This window comes from Verticillium alfalfae, genomic scaffold, assembly GCF_000150825.1.
Source record: "Verticillium alfalfae VaMs.102 supercont1.2 genomic scaffold, whole genome shotgun sequence".
Taxonomy (NCBI): Eukaryota; Fungi; Ascomycota; class Sordariomycetes; order Glomerellales; family Plectosphaerellaceae; genus Verticillium; species Verticillium alfalfae.
In genome coordinates this window covers 437,134-453,650 of record NW_003315037.1, presented here as the reverse complement: position 1 = coordinate 453,650, position 16,517 = coordinate 437,134, and the positions used below count along the sequence as shown (strand labels likewise).

Genomic DNA, 16,517 nt, shown 5'->3' with positions numbered 1-16,517 from the left:
ACCAGGCGAACGACGCGCAACGTGTCGTGGAGGGCGTGCGTTACGGGCAAAGGCGAGGGCGACCGAGATGGTGGCGTCGGAGGAGCCGTCGTCAATGATGAGGATCTCGTAGCCGGTAACATCGTCGGAGGGGGCGTTCTGGACCCGACGATGCGGGGAGGGTGTGCGCTTGGCCGAGGGGGGCGGCGAGAGGGTTGAGGTAGAGGCAGGGCGGCCAAAGTTGGCATCGAGATAGGTCACGGCCTCTTCAAGCGCCGGCAAGATGCGTGCCTCCTCGTTGTAGGCAGGTACGACGACGGTCACGCGGACAGAGGCGGGCTCGATGGTGCCCGAGTCGGGAAGGGGGACATTGGATGGGTCGGACAGCTTGGTGGCCGTCTCCGAAGCCTGACGCTCAGCAAGCCAACGGTCGAACCAGCAGGGGAGTGCATGGGTGACTGTGCCGTCCGAGTCTGGGGTCGTCGTGGAGTATGTCTTTTCGGAGGGGAGCACGGCGCGGGGCTTGGGAGCGATGGCGTGCAGGAGGAGGAGGAGCTGGAGGGGTCGTCAGTGAATGTGTGGAAACGACATTGTGGTTGCAAATTGTAGCTGAAGCTTACAGCGTGGTAGGCGATGAAGAGAAGGGCTACGAAGCCAAGGACCAGCGCCGGCCACGAGAGGTGGGTGGCAGCGTGCACGATGTCATTCATGGTAATGGCGGTCTTAGTTGTACGTGTGGATGTGAACGAGAAGGCAGTCGAAGAAAGGACAGCTGCACGCCAAGTACAATCACTGGGTCGTCACAACGGCCGCAGCGGACGACCTTGACCTTGGCAACGTTTCGGGTACTAAGGCAGTGTTGGTGTTGTCGTGAGGAAGAGCTCAGAAGGCTCCAGACCTCAAAGATGGCAAACAGGTGGGAGCGAAGCCTCAGACATCAGACACGAAGATGGAAGGAACAACGTGGAGGGTCTTTCGTGGCGCACGAGGCTGCCCAATCGACATTGTCACTAGACGCGCTGATGCAGGTCCCCAGCGTGTCTCACAGCCTTGCAGCGATAGCACACGCCCCTTCAAAGTACGTACCTCGTGCCCTGGCTCAACGCCAGTATAGCTATCGAGTACGTACTGTCTTGGACTTGGCTCTCTCTTTGCCCTGTGAATGAGAGTGCTTGACCAAGTCCTATCATCAACACATGTCCGCCGCTTTCTACCGCCATTCAGATGGTCATCAAGCAGGCTGAAGAAAATTGTCGAACAGTTTATCCCTAATTGCGTTCGCAAACCGTCTGCAGCTTACATGTTCTGATGCGTATCAGCATGCTTACAGACAAGCTGCATTCTCCCTCTTTCATCTCATCAACTTTTGATACCATCATGGCCGGCCCAGCCTGGCTCGAACATCGGCCGTCGTCACCTTCTCCCTCTCCACCTCACTGACAATGCCTCCTGTTGTCTGAGGCCCCTGGTATCCCTTTCGAGCATGGATGAACCACCAGAGACCCACCAGGATGGTGACGCCACCCCAGATCAACGACGCATAATTCATACTTGCTGCATCCGTTGGCAGAAAATACGGGAAGCAATAAATGACAAACCACACCGTCATGTATGCACACGCCATACCATTTACTGCAAACCCAATCCATCCGCGCATGTGGAAAGGCCCGTATGAAATATTCTTTCGTCCCGTCAGCAGGTTCGGCAGGATCGCAGCCAGATAGGAGCTGCTCGACGTCAAGATAAAACTGCCCACGAGTGCATTGAATGCCGTTGTGCTGCCCACATAAATGGCCCCGAGAATCGTCACCAGGACCGCCGTCACCAGCGTCGACCGCAGTGGCATGTCCAGCCTGCCATTGACCTCGCCCAGAAACCCTGGCACCGGCGTCGCCCCGTCGCGCGCCAGCGCCCAGAGCGTCCGTCCGCAGATCATGTACAGGCCCATGATCGTGAGTCCAATGCAAATCATGATGAGCGCCAGAAGGCCTGTGGCCCCGGCCGCTGATCCAGTGGCTTGTCGGTAGATCTCGGCGATGGGATAAGGTGACTCGAATAAGGCGTCGAGGTCGTTGATGCCGTACATGATGGCCACAAGGTAACAAAACCCCGTAACGAAGCCAATACTCATCTGCATGCCGATAGCAATGGGCACGTTGCGGTGTGGCAAGGCAATCTCCTCCGCCAAGTGCGTTGTCGCGTCCACGGCCCCCACGCTATACGCTCCGTTGAGCATGCCCGCGAGGAAAACGAAGCCATCGGGGTACCCGATATCTGCCGACCACTCCTTCCAGACAAACGACGATGTTGCATGCGGCGGTCTCCCACCTCGGCCAGGCATAACTGCGACGATAGTGATCGTGATGAAGAAGCCGCCGAGGATAGCAAAAATGCCAAACTTGTCCAGCGCTGGCTGCGCCTTGTTGGCTAAGCAAACCGCGGCACACGCGAGCCATGTCGACAGCAGGTATGCAACGAAAACGTGCCATGGCTGCACAACCACGTCTGGGTGGTTCAGGGCGTACATCTGCACAACGGTGTTGCCAAAGATGGAGGACATGCTCGCCAGCCCCAAAACCCAGGCGAGATAGTTCCACCAGCCGGCGAAGAAGCCGATTCCACGCCCCCAGCGCCGGCCCGGCGTGACGGATGCCCAGTGATAGACGCCCGCCGACGACGGGATGGCGCTTGCCAGCTCCGCAATGCTGGCGGCAACGGTCCAGTAACACACGGACACGGCTAGAAACTCGTACAATACTCCAGGCGGGCCGCCGTTAAAAATCGCCACAAGGATGGATCCGCCGATGGCAGGCCAGACATTGCCGACTGTGAGACCAACGCCAGCGAGGGCTGCCAAGCTGAAGTTGCGTGAGAGCTGCTGGACGTGGCCTGAGGCGTTTATCAGGTCGACAGAGGCCGTCGTGTTGAGGTCGACATGATGCCCGTTTCTGGCTTCGGCCGTGGACTTCGTCTCGTCAATTTTGTCGTCAACGTCGGCCATAATCTCAATTTTTCAACATGTACTTGGTCGACGCTGATCGGAGAGGGGATGATATCAGTGTCGAATAGCGGGGGGCCGATGCACATTTTGTATCCCCTCACGCTGCCCCCGGACCTAGGCCAAGCGGACAATGTAACGGCAGCCAACCATGTTGTCCTACCCCAAGATAACGATGCTGGCTCACAGTAGTCCAATGTCGATCTTCGGGCCAGCCACGGTCCTGCCTGTCCGAGACTAAGGCACGAACGGCCACGCCTTGCCAAGTCGAAGCAGAGACGTCCGTTGAAAGGAGACTGTCGGGCAGAGGCCCCTTTTGAACCCTGGTTTATCTGCAGCCCCTTGGTAGCCAAACAGAAGAAGGATCCCCGTCATGTCCAATGAGAGCCGATGACAGCCCCGAATCTTCAATCTCATTGAATTGCGAATCGCCCGACAGCAAGGCGAGGTGAAACACGGAGCGGACGGCCTTCGGGTGCAATTTGCCTTTCGGTCCCGGGGCCGGAGAGGGGCGGTTTGCCGGGCTTGTGCATCGTCTTATCCTCTCTCTGTGCATCAGCGCCAGCACAGTCGCAGAGCACGCCAATTCGTGCTCGCCTTGCATGAGGTCCCCATCGCCACCGACTCGCATACAATATACTTTGCAATCTATCGATATGCGCTCTTCAGCCCAGCCCCAGAGCGTGGTCCAGCCCTCTGCACTCACTGTTCTAACCTGCATGAGCCCTCGCGAGCGAACCATGAGACCCAGCCCAGGCCTGCCTCGACTGCTGGTCCCCTCTCTCCTCCTCTCCGCTGCCCACATCATCCGAGATGAGGGTAGCATCGCCGACGCAGCCTACCGCGAAACCACGCAACATCCGCCATGTTTTCATTGTCCCTTGAACTGCATGCTTCATTTAATCATCGACCATCTCCGTCAGATCTGCCGCATCGACGGCCCCCTCTTTGACGCACACTCTGTTTGTTCTTCTTCTCTCTCGGCTCACGCCCCCTCTCTGTGCGTCGTTCAAAGTAACCGCGTAACGAAAGTTCAGCCCAGGGCGTTCGCTGCCAACCAACCCCCCAACCGCCACACGCTTTGAGTTCGGTCAGACATGCATATTGCTCCCGTCCTGCGCGAGCCAATACATGTTTTCCCCTCCCCTCCATCTGGACTGCTGACCTGCTTCTGCTCGGCGCACATCTGGGTCTGCCTGCTGTCAATATGTCAAATGTCAGCATTGACCAAACGCATCAGTGGCTCAACCTGTCATCCTGAACTGGTGGGACGCACCCTACGGCTTGCCGACCAAGGACCCAAGGGCGATAGACGGAGAAGCGTATCAGTCATCATGTTCGCTGACACGCAGCACCTCGACCAACAGGCAAACCATTTGAATGTTCGCGCAGCAATCTGCAATAGCAGCGCATCGATGCAAACGCCTGTTCGTATGTCCTCATGACGAACATACTTGTTCTTTTTGTCACTAAGCTACGGCACCGCATTTATGATTCTGGACCAGAGAAATGCGCTTCCCCTAACATGACACGCGCTTTTTCTCTCTTCCCATCTACCCAGCTTCCAGAACCTGTAAGTGAGGCGGGAAGATCCGGCCGCCGTTCCGCTGTGCGGCCTGAATTAACCGAGCTCGCCAAGGACGCATTGCGACAGAGCATCGTCAGAGACGTGCCAGCGTCGCACTCATCACTGGTCGTCCTCCCCCCAGGTCACATGTGCATCGGCCCCAATGTCGTCCAGCGGCAGCGGGTGCCTGGTGCACCAGTGGATAGACAGGGGCGCACAAGACTGGTCGCCGGAGGGTAAGTGGCCTAATCCGCAATCCACATGCTGCTACGTCTGCTGCTGCTCATGCAGCCTTGCCAATAAAACGGATCGACTTGGCGCAGAGAAGTGCGCCAAAGGAGAAGGAGTAAGCACACCGCTGAAAGAGACAGAATGACAGCCAGAGTGTTGTCTCGCCCGTCCGTTTCTGGATGAGAATGCAAGCCACCTCAAGTGCGAACATGGCCCGAATAGGAAAATTCGGCTCACCACTGGTGAGGTCAAGGCCGAGATGCCATAATTGTATTCATCATTGGGGGGTGGGGGGCGCTCACATCTAGCCTTCCCTATCGTCTGTCTTCGCCTACATGAAGTTCGCTAGCCAGCCTATCGTAGACGATCCAATTGTCAGAATTCTTTCTGTTCTCCCGTATCGGCGGCATGGAGGGGCAGCTCAAGCCGTTGTTGTCTCGCTCGCCCATCCGCCTGCGACGTCGAGCACAGGTCCCCTCGTGAGCTAGCTAGCCAGCCAGCCAGCCGACCGCCTTTTAGACATAGGAGGCGGGGCTCCCCGCTCATCCCCACCTCTGGCCAAACCTCCGTATCTGTGCTTCCCGTCTTGGACCCTGATGTCTTGCTCGGGTAAGACAGTTGCTTTATTGTGTGTGTAGGCGCGTGATTGTGTATGTCTCTTTGTATGTGGCTGTTACGACTCTGCCATTCATTCCCCACCCTGTACGCCAAGCTCCATAACCCCCAAAAGTTAAAAACAATGCCTCCCTCCCTCCCAAGCTGAAACAATGCCTGTGGAGGTTCGAGGGATGGCTGTGGTATCAGCGGAAAAGACCGTATTCTCTCCCCAGTGCATAATAGTCTTTGAACTGGGAAAACAAAGTCAACAAAGGAAGGTCCCCCTCCCTGACAACGGGATAAACACGAGAAAGAAAAATAAAGTTTCAAGTAGTAAAACACTCCTCGTCAATGCGTTCATATGCCAAGCGTAACACCATGTGGCTGGCTGATTGCAGGGTCCTGTTGTGGCACTCAGCCTTCTTCCACCTTGTATGAGGTAAGGCTGGCCATGCTGACTATGCTTTTCAGTCGAGAACAATGGATCACACGGCGACAGCAGAACCGCGCATCGACCACCGTGACTTCTTGGGCAGTTTCCCGCCGGCGGGCTGCTGCTTGGAGAGGCGCCGTCCTACCTTGGCCGGAACGGGCGCAGAGACAGGCTCCTCAAATGTTTTCGCCTGCTGCTTCTCTTGTGGCAGCGTGACTGTGACAGCCTGACTGGCGAGCTCGGGGGCGCGCTGCTCGGTGTGCGAGTCGATCGTCTCAAGCTCTGTGAACCGAGCCACCTTGGATCGGGATGACGCGCGGCGATCTGAAAACTTGAGATGCGGCGGCACCATGGTGGCGGGCGCCTGCGGGGTAGCTTCGGGCGCCGCAGGCGTCGCCACGGGCGTCTTCTCCCCCCAGTTGGGCTCTTCAGGCACGGTGGCTGTCGGTGTCGTTGGTGTAGAGAGGGATACGGAGGACTTGGTGGATAAGGGTGCCGATGTAGGGTTCGAGGAGAAGTAGCCGCCAAAGTTGAATGATGAGAGCGATTGCGGTCCGACAGAAAGGCTCTGGAGGCTGGTGGTACTGTTCGACGAGGATGCGCCCGTGGCGGATGGCTCGATGATGGGCAGCGCGCCGGGAAGTTGCGTCGGCGAGAGTGCATGACCAGCGGGAATCGAGCTATAGCCTCGTGTGAGGTATGATGGTGGTGGCCTCCGGTCCTCGCCTCTTAGAGATGAAGCGGCGGCAGCGCGAGCGAGAACTGCAGGGTCGCCCCGGTCCGAGGCGTCAGATGCTCGACGTGAACTTGGATGCAATCGATGTGCTACGGAGCGGCCGGAAGAAGTGTGGTGTAGCGGTGACATGCCTACTGACGATGTCATGGGCATCGTGCTGTGGCGGGGGTGAGAAGGCCTCATCTCAAGGTCATCAGAGCTGGTTGAATCACCAGAACTGCCAGTAGGGGAGCCTATACAAGCTGTCAGCATACAGTCGTCACGGGACAGCAATGCCCGACTGAGAGTTTCCCCCCCCCCTCTCTCTCTCTCCCCCTCACACCCAAGCACAGACGCACCTTTGCTGGATAAAGAGCTCGCCCGCCCTGATTCGAACATAGGCAGCCTCTCAACCTCTTTGCCCTTGATGGACGGCAGGGCGAGATCAGGTACCGAGTAATTGACGGTGGTGGAGCGATCTCCGCCCCAAGCAGGCATTGGCGGGACGCCGTTGTAGCTGTAGGCTCTGGGCATGTGTCGCATCGGGTTGGCGTGCACCGAGGGGTAAGTGACGTGAGAAAGACTGCTGCCAACACGAGGGAGTCCTCCTGGTCCTGGCATTTTCGTGCCTAGGTTGGACGTGGCCATGGCACTCCTTCGTCGGTTCTGCTCGAGAATCTTTGGTCGGTCGTCATGCTTCCAGCTCGAGGGGGCGGCGCGAGGGCGTCAATGGCGGCGTGCGTAGGAACATGGCGATACGGCACCTGCTTGTGCTCCTCTGAAGCCTTTTCGGCCTCCTTTTTGTTGTGCTCCTTGGCCGACTGCCTCGACTTCTTGAGGCTCGAAAGGATGGACATTGTTGGCGTTTGATGCTTTGAGAGCCGGCGTTGCCGCTGGCGCGAGAGCAGACAAAAGATTCGGGGAAGGTAGAGGTGGCGTGTTCGTACTTGAGCTCAAATAGCAGGTCGCTTGTAAGGTGCGGGTGCGGGTCAAACTGTTCTAGGAAGGCCGCACGAACGGGTTGATCTGGATCCCGGGATGCCACAAGCGAAGAGGGGTCAAGAGACCAGGATGCGAAGTGGCCGAAACCTGATTGGGACTGGGTCAGGATGGTCTCCAGGATAGAATGTTGGGGTGAATTGAAATGAGATTGTCAGTGGCAATGTCAGGGTCGTCAGGTGAGTGACGGAATAATCATGTCGTGAGGGGAAAGAGGCTGTACGCGTCTGCCCTGGCCCGGTTGTTCTGGTTTTCCAGAACTCCTGGGAAGTTCGGGGTCGTGGGGGGGGGCCGGGGGTGTCGAGAGAGATGCCACACTCTGGGGGGGATGTGTGCGCGACCTTTGACCAGATCTCACCCTTCTAACCACGAGAGAAGGCAGAACGAACAATTTTGCAGCACCAGCCACTCTGGCGATTGTCTAAACGAACGAGGCAGGTCGACCTATGCAACGCCCTGCTATCGTGAAGTCAGAGGCGTCTGACAGACAGAGAGGGGGACCAAAGGCTGCGTCAAACAGAGTGCCACGGGCGTCGAGGCGTCTTCAAGGTTGCGAGTCGAGCATAAGGAGGCAGTACGCTCAAGGTCAAAGGACGGCTGCCGGGAATGCACTTTTCCAGCCTTATGAGACGTCGTCGTTGTCACAGGCCTGAATCGAAGAATTTTGAGAAGAGGTGAATCACAGACATGCGTCCCAGAACTGCGTGCTCTTTCTTTTAAGACGGGGAGGATTCCAGGCTTGCAAAGGGCATTTGGGGGGGGGGGGTGGCAGGAGACTCTTAATGGGGGCGTGTGGGTGAATAGGCAGTGAGCCGTGAAAGAGTGTGAGGCAAGGCACATCACCTCTAGTAGGGTGGGTGGGAGAGGACTCGGACCTGGATGATAGCAGGGGTCTCTGTCGGGTTGCGGATACACCTACGCAGCAGCCAAGCCGCCTTTCGACTGCTGGTGCATGGCTTCCAATATCTCCGCTTGGCAAAAGCGATGGACAGACCGGGGTTTGGGTTAAGTCCCCCCCCTTTTTCTGGTCTATCTCGTAATGATAGATGCAAGTGCCGTCTGGCTGGCATACTGAGGACAGAAAAAGACGCCGACAGTAGGCTGCGGCGTGCGAGACTGTGAGGTACGAGCAATTAGGAAGCAGGGAAGTTGGTGAGCTTGCAACATGGCGATAAAGCGCGTTCCCACCGCCGGAGACCGTGCCGATCCTTCTTGTTGCAGATCCTTCTCACTCCCGGACGGATTCCTGGATCGCAGATTTCACCATGCTGGCTCTGTGCCTGGCATGCATATTGCGACACGGGCCAAACTCGTGGTTACCTGCTTGCTGGTTGGTGATCGGCAGGAGAATCGCAAACGGCGAGGGCGACGACGCTGTTATCGCGACGGCACGGACGGCAACCTTGCATCCTCACAAGCTCTGACGATGCTCCATTCACGAGCCATGATCCTGCTTCTGTTCAGCCTGCAGCATTCGCGTCAGCGCCATCGACAATGGTCGCTGAGGAGCATCAGCCAACTTTTTGCTCCTCCCAAAAATGGCCCTCGTATTCCATCCCGAGCCAGGCACGGCACGGATAGCGCTCATGTAGGTTGCCTGCAGGGATGCGTGGCCGAGGCGGGTGGGCGGCGTGGCGGCATGACGGCCAGCCAACGACGTCCTGGACAATACTGAGCACAGGCGGACGCGCCTAGGGTCGGACTGACCACGGGCGGCATGGCGCTAGCTTCCCAGGAACCCAGAACCCGTCGCTCCCCGTGTCGATGGAAGCCCGTCATGGTGTCGCTCCAGCCGCACCGGACCGCCATCGTCCGCTTCAGGCTTCTGGATTTCAGGGGAATGAAACCCTGTAGCGCATCCTTTAGAGGAGCTCTCAGGGTGCCCGAGCAACGATAGCGTCAACCGTAATCGGGCTGATAGCGCCCGGAAGGTTCTTATACCTTGTCGAGAGGCTGTTGGGAGACCTTCCGGCGGAAGACACACGCTAACAACCCTCACACGGCTCGTTACCAAACCCTGTTTGTTTCAATGCGCCCATGGATACGATAATGATGACGTTCGTTTTCTTTTTGTGTTAGTTGCATTTCGCAGCTTTTGCTGGTGGTTCTGCCTCTTCTGCCAACCACCCGTGGTATCCGCTTCTGTATTGTGAGACTCTGTCTTGCTTTTTGTCTGTTCTACACGTTGGCCGAATCTGGAGGACGGTGGATGGATGCCAGTGTCGAAGTGCGGTATAGCTGAATCATACATATCATATGTCGCCCGATGCACGTCTGTCACCATCCGCTTCAGCTGTGATGAGGACGACAGGGACGAACAGCCGGGCTTTGATAAGCCATGGTGAAAAGACATCACCTCCAAGGAAGGACGATCGATACTCAGTGGAGCAGGCTTTGGAGAATATTGATTAGTGACCTTTGTTCGGGGTGTTGATGTGCGCCTGCTGGAGGAAGCTCGCGCTTTGGTGTAGCATTGTGATCCGACCAGGCCGCCAGGGTCGTTGTTCGACAAGGCCGAGGCAGGCATTCTGGTTAACCCTGGGTCAGATCATATGCGACCCGTCAAGGGAGCCTGGTCAACAACAATGCTCCACGCAAGGCGAATAAGGTAGTCTGCCGTGCGTCGGGCATTTTTTCCTTTTAAGGCATTGGGGGCTTAGCTGGTGTCCATGGTCGGCATCTGCTTCATATCAATCTGCTTGAAGAGAGAAGAGACGCCGCTTGTTGACAGTACCGAGTTCGTTCAAGCAAGCTCGACTTGGCGCTATCAGAAACGGGATGGTCAGCTCTTCGCATCCGTTGGGGGCGCCATGCCACTTCAAAATCGGGAAATCGCCTGAAATGACACCAGAAACCAGTCCGAGCCTGGGCCGACTTGTACCTTATCAGGCCAACGCAGCAAGCTGCTTCTTGGTAGGAGAAAATATTGACTCCGCTAACAAGGAGGTAGGTAGACAACGACACACCGGTGTGTGAATGCTAGCGAGATGCTAATCAATCCCTCTGGGGTGGCTAGCCGGTCAGGCTCATATCTCAACATTGTGCCAATGGCGAGGTGGGTGACTGTTTGTCTTTCGGAATCTTTAACCGAAGACTGCGCCGACGGATGCGAGCTGGACATAGACGATGATGAGGAGAAGGTGACGGTGTAGTATGCCGGTGCGTGGGGGTCAGGTTGGGCGCTGGGGAATCACAGGCTCTTGTACCCTGCTGCCCTGCTGGCCAGTAGATTTGATCAGCACATCCGTCGATTGAGCGCATGCGATGCTGATTGTTGCATTGAGATTCTGTAAACGATCACATGGGTCGAGCGTCGCACCGAAGTTCCGCAGTAAGTACATGTCGGGCCCAGTTGCTCGCTACATGTATGGCAAGCGACGAGAACAGGAGAAGACTCTAAATGATCTGCGTCTAAAATGCGGGTAGGGAAGATGTGTGGCCCTAGCACGGGCCCCGTCCTTGGTCCGATCCTTGGTCTCGCTGACGATTGGGTATTTCGGGGCCCATGTCCTTTTGTTTGTCGACTTATTCAAGCAGTGGCTTCGTTGCAGCAATTTTACCAGCACCGTGGATGGGACGGGCATGGTGCGGGCCTCTGCATTTGGTACATAAACTTGGGGAGTGTGATCGGCCTTTCAATGCTGTTCCGGCGATGGGATAGAAAGCTGCTAGCTGCAGATGGACTGGACGAAGTCTGGGACATAATCGCACGTGGGTGCTAAGTTAGTATTCGTTTGAACCTGTAGCCCGGGCCCCGGGCCTGAGCTTGTGCCTGGACCAAGTTCGTGTTGTACGGCCGGTTTCTCGCTCGAGACACTAGGGGCCGAGAGAAGACTTTGAGGTGCTTAAAATGATGGGATTCAACATTGACGGTGAATCTTGACAATGCCGAAAGTCAAATGCCGTTCTCGTGTGTGTGTGTGTGCGTGCGTGTGTTGCGAGGCAGCAGGCTCAGAATTCAGTGCATGTTCGGGAGTCAAGCAGAGCGCCAGAAGCCGAAACAGGATAGCCCCCAATTTTCTCTTGACGACAAATGATGTCGCAGGACCGCAATTGATGGGCTTTGTCGATCTTGGCGGATATGGTCAATCTGAGGTGACCAGGGCAAGGCAACGATCGTGGTTATTTTCGGGGGCTCATTCGATCCCATGGCGTGCCATCCAGCATCCATCAGGCATCAAGCCTTTCGGGAGGCGGCAATCTCAGACGAGCGCTTGCCCGAAGCAGTCCAGCAGATGAGGAGCCGCCTTCCGAGAACGACCTCCGATTGGACAGAGAAAAGCGACGAAGCGCCGAATGACGTGAGCCAGCTGCAGACCGCTGGTGACAGGGCCTTTACCAGCTGGTTGCCCCGCACAGGCCAGGCCACCTCGGCACCCAGGAGGCACCCAGGACGCAGAGGAAACAACCTGCCACGGATGGATGGTCCTGCCTTTGTCTGGGGGCAGACGCACTGGGCAAGTGCCACCCACGTCCACCCACCCCCGATCACGCGCATCCGCCCACTTCGTCCGCAGTGCATTCCAGGCCAGCCTCAACTTCTTCCTTGGTCACATCACAGCCCAAACCTTGCGCCGCGCTAGCTTCATCCTCGAGCCACGAGTCGCTGCCCTACCGCCATTCCACCTCTACCGCGCGCTCTTTCCGCTCTTTTCTCCCATTTTCTTTCCCTCTGGTTTCTTCTTCAGGGACCAGCCAGGACAGGGTCCACTGCGGCATTCAGCTGCTGCTTTCGTTCGGGTGGCAGTTGTTATCAATCTGTCCGACGGTCGATCGCGCGACCACTGCCCGCAATCCGCATCCGCACCCGCCTCCGATTTTCATGGCATTCTAATTGCACCTCCCACGACACGACGCACTCGACGTGCCGCGCCATCCCCCCTCTCTCTCTGTCTCGTCAGTCGATCGACGTCATACGGCGACAGTGCCACGACCCTCATCGCCTGCCTTTGTCGCGACGCATCGGAGGGCAATCTCGCGCGCCTGCTCCTGGCCTTAGCTGAAGGGCCCCAGAACACCAGAACCATAACCCCAACCCAGAATCCCGACCCCGACCCTCCGACCGATCAACCAACCGACCTGTCCTCTTCCCTCCTTCTACCCCCTCCTGTCGTCACGCGCCAACCTTGCGGCGCACATCTGGGAAAGTGGCGCTCACTATCCTTAGCCAGCCAGAAGCCGAACTATCTCTTCAGCAACATTTAGAGCTCGCCCCCGACATCACTAGTTATCAGCCGAGGGTCGCCATTGAGGGGGACGTCGAACCTGTGATGATGGCACAATCCGTGCCTCATCAGTCGACGGACAAGAAGCGCGTCAAGGTCTACGAACTCCGTAACAATGACTGGTTTGACCGAGGCACCGGCTTCTGTACCGCTGCTTTTACCCAGGTATGTCACGTCATGGCTTTCCCACATCGTCTCGTCTCCTCTGCTCAAGTCACTGGCCTCTTCGTCCTCGCTTGACCCACCGTCGCGTCACTCATCCTTGCCACCGCGAAATACTGATCAATGGGGATGTGCAGCAATCCGAAGAGGGCCATCCACGCGACCCTCGCGTCTACGTCGAGTCCGAAGACCAGCCCGAACGATTGCTTCTTGAGACCAAGATCTGCAAGGAGGATGGCTTCCAAAAGCAGCAGGGTATGTCGCAAGTCACATCGGCATCTCTCACGCCCCGCGCCATCTTCCCATCCCATCCGACACAAGTCGCTGACGCTGCCTACTCCCATAGAAACCCTGATAGTGTGGACCGAGCCAAGCAGCGGTATTGACATGGCACTCTCTTTTCAAGAGGCAGAGGGCTGCCATCTGATCTGGTTCGTGCCATCGCCGCACCCTCGGCGTCGCGCCGTTGTCGTGTACATCTACTGACCTATCATGTCGAATCACAGGAAGTTCATCAGCGGCATCCAATCGACCTTCCACGGTGGTATTTCCGCACCCGGGGCGCCCGGTATGACCACTGCACGACACCCCTTTGGATTTCGCTGACGTCTTTCAAGTTGATGACAGCCTCTCAGACGACCTTGCCATGGACATGCCTAGCAACGTGAACATGCCCACCGCCGATCTCAAGAACCTTACCGAAATCGAGCAATGCATGCGCGTAATGAATCAGACGGCCAACGGCCGCGACGCCTTGGCCAAGTTCATCATGAGCGACGACTACATCGGCAAGCTTACCCCACTTGTCGAAATGGCCGAGGACCTCGAAAGCCTGACCGACTTGCATCGCTTGTGCAACATTATGAAAACAATTATCCTTCTCAACGACACCTCGATCATCGAACATGCTGTATCCGACGCATGTCTCCTCGGCGTCGTTGGCGCCCTCGAATACGACCCGGATTTCCCCAGCCACAAAGCTAATCACCGCCACTGGCTCGGCAACCGGGGTCGCTACAAGTCGGTGGTACCTATTCGAGACGAAAGCATCGAGCGGAAGATTCACCAAACGCACCGCCTTCAATATCTCAAGGACGTCGTCCTGGCCCGCATCCTCGACGACCCTACCTTCTCCGTCCTCAACTCTCTGATCTTTTTCAATCAAGTCGACATCGTGCAGCATCTGCAAGGGAACGCGGGTTACCTCAATGAGCTGTTTGGCATCTTCAGGGGGGCAGAGGTGGAATCGCGAAAGAAGGACGCCGTCCTGCTCATCCAGCAATGCTGTTCTATTGCGAAGAACTTGCAACCCCCAGCGCGCCAGACGCTGTACAACAACTTTATCGCACATGGCCTGTTGCAGGTCATTAACTTTGGTCTGCGCTCAGCCGATGTCGGTGTTCGGGTCGGCGCAACGGACATTCTGGCGGCCATGATCGAGCACGACCCTCACATGATTCGGCAAACACTGTACCGCCAGATCCAAGAAAACCATCCACTACTCACCGATTCCCTGGTGGATCTCCTCCTCGTCGAGGCTGATCTTGGGGTGAGATCTCAGATTGCCGACGCCCTCAGAGTGCTGCTCGACCAAGGACCGCCCGTTCAGGCACAGGAAGCCTTTGCCCGGGCCAACGGCGAGTTCCCTGGCAAGACACGTCTACCGCAAGCGACAGAAGCCAACCACGAGCTTCTGCTTGCCAACTTTTACGAGCACTCGGCGAGAAAACTGTTCAGGCCGCTCATGGCGTTGGAGGGTCGGACAGATATGAACTTTACCGTGCAACAGGCATCCATGTTCACATACCTCATTGAGGTCCTCGGTTACTTCATTCGCCAACACTTGCATCGGAGCAAGTTCTTTGTCCTGCAGAACGATATCGCACAGCGTGTCGCCCAACTCCTCAGCTGTCCTGAGAAGTATCTGCAGCTTGGTACGGGTCCACCCAAAATGTGTTCGTCGTATTCATACTAACGTGATTAGTTGGCATACGGTTTTTCCGAAGCTTGATTGGATCTCACGACGACTTCTACATCAAGCATCTCACCGAGAAGAATGTCTTCGGCCCATTGCTGGATGTGCTCAACGACACCATGCCCCGGGACAACCTCTTGAGCTCCGCCTGCCTCGAGCTTTTTGAGTTCATCAAGAAGGAGAATGTCAAGGACCTGGTCAAACACTTGGTGCAAAACCACCGGGAGCAGCTGATCCCTCTCAGCTACATGGATACGTTCCGGGAACTTGTTCTCCGATTCGATCAGACTCAAGCAGGCACAATGGACTATTACCTGGACAAGGAGGACGTGGACTACTGGGACAATCTGGACGAGGATGACGGCCCCGAGAGCAAAGCGCTAGACAAACCGACTACGAACGGAGACGGCGCGACGCCGCAGTCAAAACCCCCTGGTCGACTACCCCTCGGACGACGAGCCGGATGAGAACCAGGAGAACGCCATCGTGACGCCGCCCGCCGAATCAAAAGAGACCAAATCGACCGATGCAACGCCACCATCGACACCACCTGCTGTCGCTCCACCAGAGCGGCTATCGGAGAAGCGACGGCGCGAAGAGGACGAGGAGGACGAACTGGGCAAGCTGATGCAGAACAAGCGTCGCAACAGCAGCTCCGCAGGCTCGAACGCGTCCGTCGCATCGTCAACAAGCATGGTGAAGCGAAAGAAGGATTTCCCCAATAGGTCAAGTCCTTCCAGCGCGCCGAGGAAGATCTCGATCAACATTTCTCCCTCGGTCAAGACTGGTGGCAACTCGAGGTCGGACGACGAATCATGAGGGCGTTATTGTTTCATTCGGCATGACCAAGGACAAGCAGGCTAAGGGACACGATCGCGCGACGTCGAAGGGTAGACCGACCCAAGGTTCTCTCGACGTCCGTCGCATGTTTGATTTCCGGATACGGCGGGTCTGCTTCGGCGGCTGGGCGGGGTCGGCGTTTGCCGGTACTTATTTTTCACGGGTGCCAGGCTTTCTTCTTCAATTTCTTTTCTTCTCCCTCTCTTCCTCCCCCTCTCTCCATCCTTCTTCTCTCGTACATGGTTTGTTCTTTGCACGATATGAGAATGACGAAACTAAATTGAGCGAGTGAGCGAGCGACAGTGCTCGTGGGAGTTTGCAGCGGCGAGAGAAGCGCGGGTGGCTCATGGCCGACGCGCAAGCTGGCAGAGGCCAGCGCTGATGATGATCGGGGTGGTTGGGCCCGGGAGGGGGCTGCGTGTGACGCCCCTGCGGAGAGACCGACGGATGGGACGCGCTGGGGATGATGGTCGTATGGGGTGCGTGTGATGTGGAAGCGAACTGCGTATACCCCATCTGTAACGAGGTGGCTTGTATCTGGATCAGGCTGGCAGAAGCCTGGTTTTTTTGGTCACTAGGCACCCTTGATAATTCCATCCGTTGTTGGTACCCCATTCTTGCGCATTGGATGGCATGTGTGTATGCTTTTGCTAGGTATCGTGGATGAAAACTATCTACGCCCCTCTTTGGGAGATGCCGTCTCATCATCATAAACCTCATTGCCGGGAAAACCTCGTGGCCCATTTCTCATACCCTGCCAGCATGGCCGCGGTGACACCCTTGGGCATCGTCTCCA

The 16,517-nt window shown here is 56.9% G+C and overlaps 4 protein-coding genes across 4 annotated transcripts in view; 1 reads left to right on the top strand and 3 right to left on the bottom strand.

Annotated features, from left to right (window-relative positions):
* VDBG_01617 (dolichyl-phosphate beta-glucosyltransferase) overlaps positions 1 to 689 on the bottom strand; it is a gene marked incomplete at both ends in the record, with an annotated part of 2,118 nt that extends 1,429 nt beyond the window's left edge. Inside the window, 2 exons of the mRNA XM_003007383.1 lie at positions 12 to 534; positions 600 to 689. Of these exons, the coding sequence (XP_003007429.1) occupies positions 12 to 534; positions 600 to 689 (613 nt within the window). The remainder of the gene's footprint in view (positions 1 to 11; positions 535 to 599) is intronic.
* A 665-nt stretch (positions 690 to 1,354) lies between these two features.
* Positions 1,355 to 2,980, bottom strand: VDBG_01616 (conserved hypothetical protein; the record flags this gene model as incomplete). Its single annotated transcript, XM_003007382.1, has 2 exons — positions 1,355 to 1,533; positions 1,597 to 2,980. The coding sequence occupies 2 exons, from the start codon at positions 2,978 to 2,980 to the stop codon at positions 1,355 to 1,357; spliced, it is 1,563 nt and encodes a 520-aa protein (XP_003007428.1).
* Positions 2,981 to 5,828: 2,848 nt separating this feature from the next.
* On the bottom strand, positions 5,829 to 7,377 carry VDBG_01615 (hypothetical protein; the record flags this gene model as incomplete). The annotated part of the gene is made up of 3 exons (XM_003007381.1): positions 5,829 to 6,774; positions 6,880 to 7,223; positions 7,280 to 7,377. The coding sequence occupies 3 exons, from the start codon at positions 7,375 to 7,377 to the stop codon at positions 5,858 to 5,860; spliced, it is 1,359 nt and encodes a 452-aa protein (XP_003007427.1).
* A 5,412-nt stretch (positions 7,378 to 12,789) lies between these two features.
* VDBG_01614 (suppressor of Mek1) lies at positions 12,790 to 15,700 on the top strand (the record flags this gene model as incomplete). The annotated part of the gene is made up of 7 exons (XM_003007380.1): positions 12,790 to 12,909; positions 13,044 to 13,161; positions 13,253 to 13,337; positions 13,413 to 13,474; positions 13,524 to 14,840; positions 14,891 to 15,210; positions 15,287 to 15,700. The coding sequence occupies 7 exons, from the start codon at positions 12,790 to 12,792 to the stop codon at positions 15,698 to 15,700; spliced, it is 2,436 nt and encodes an 811-aa protein (XP_003007426.1).
* Between the last annotated feature and the right edge of the window lie 817 nt (positions 15,701 to 16,517).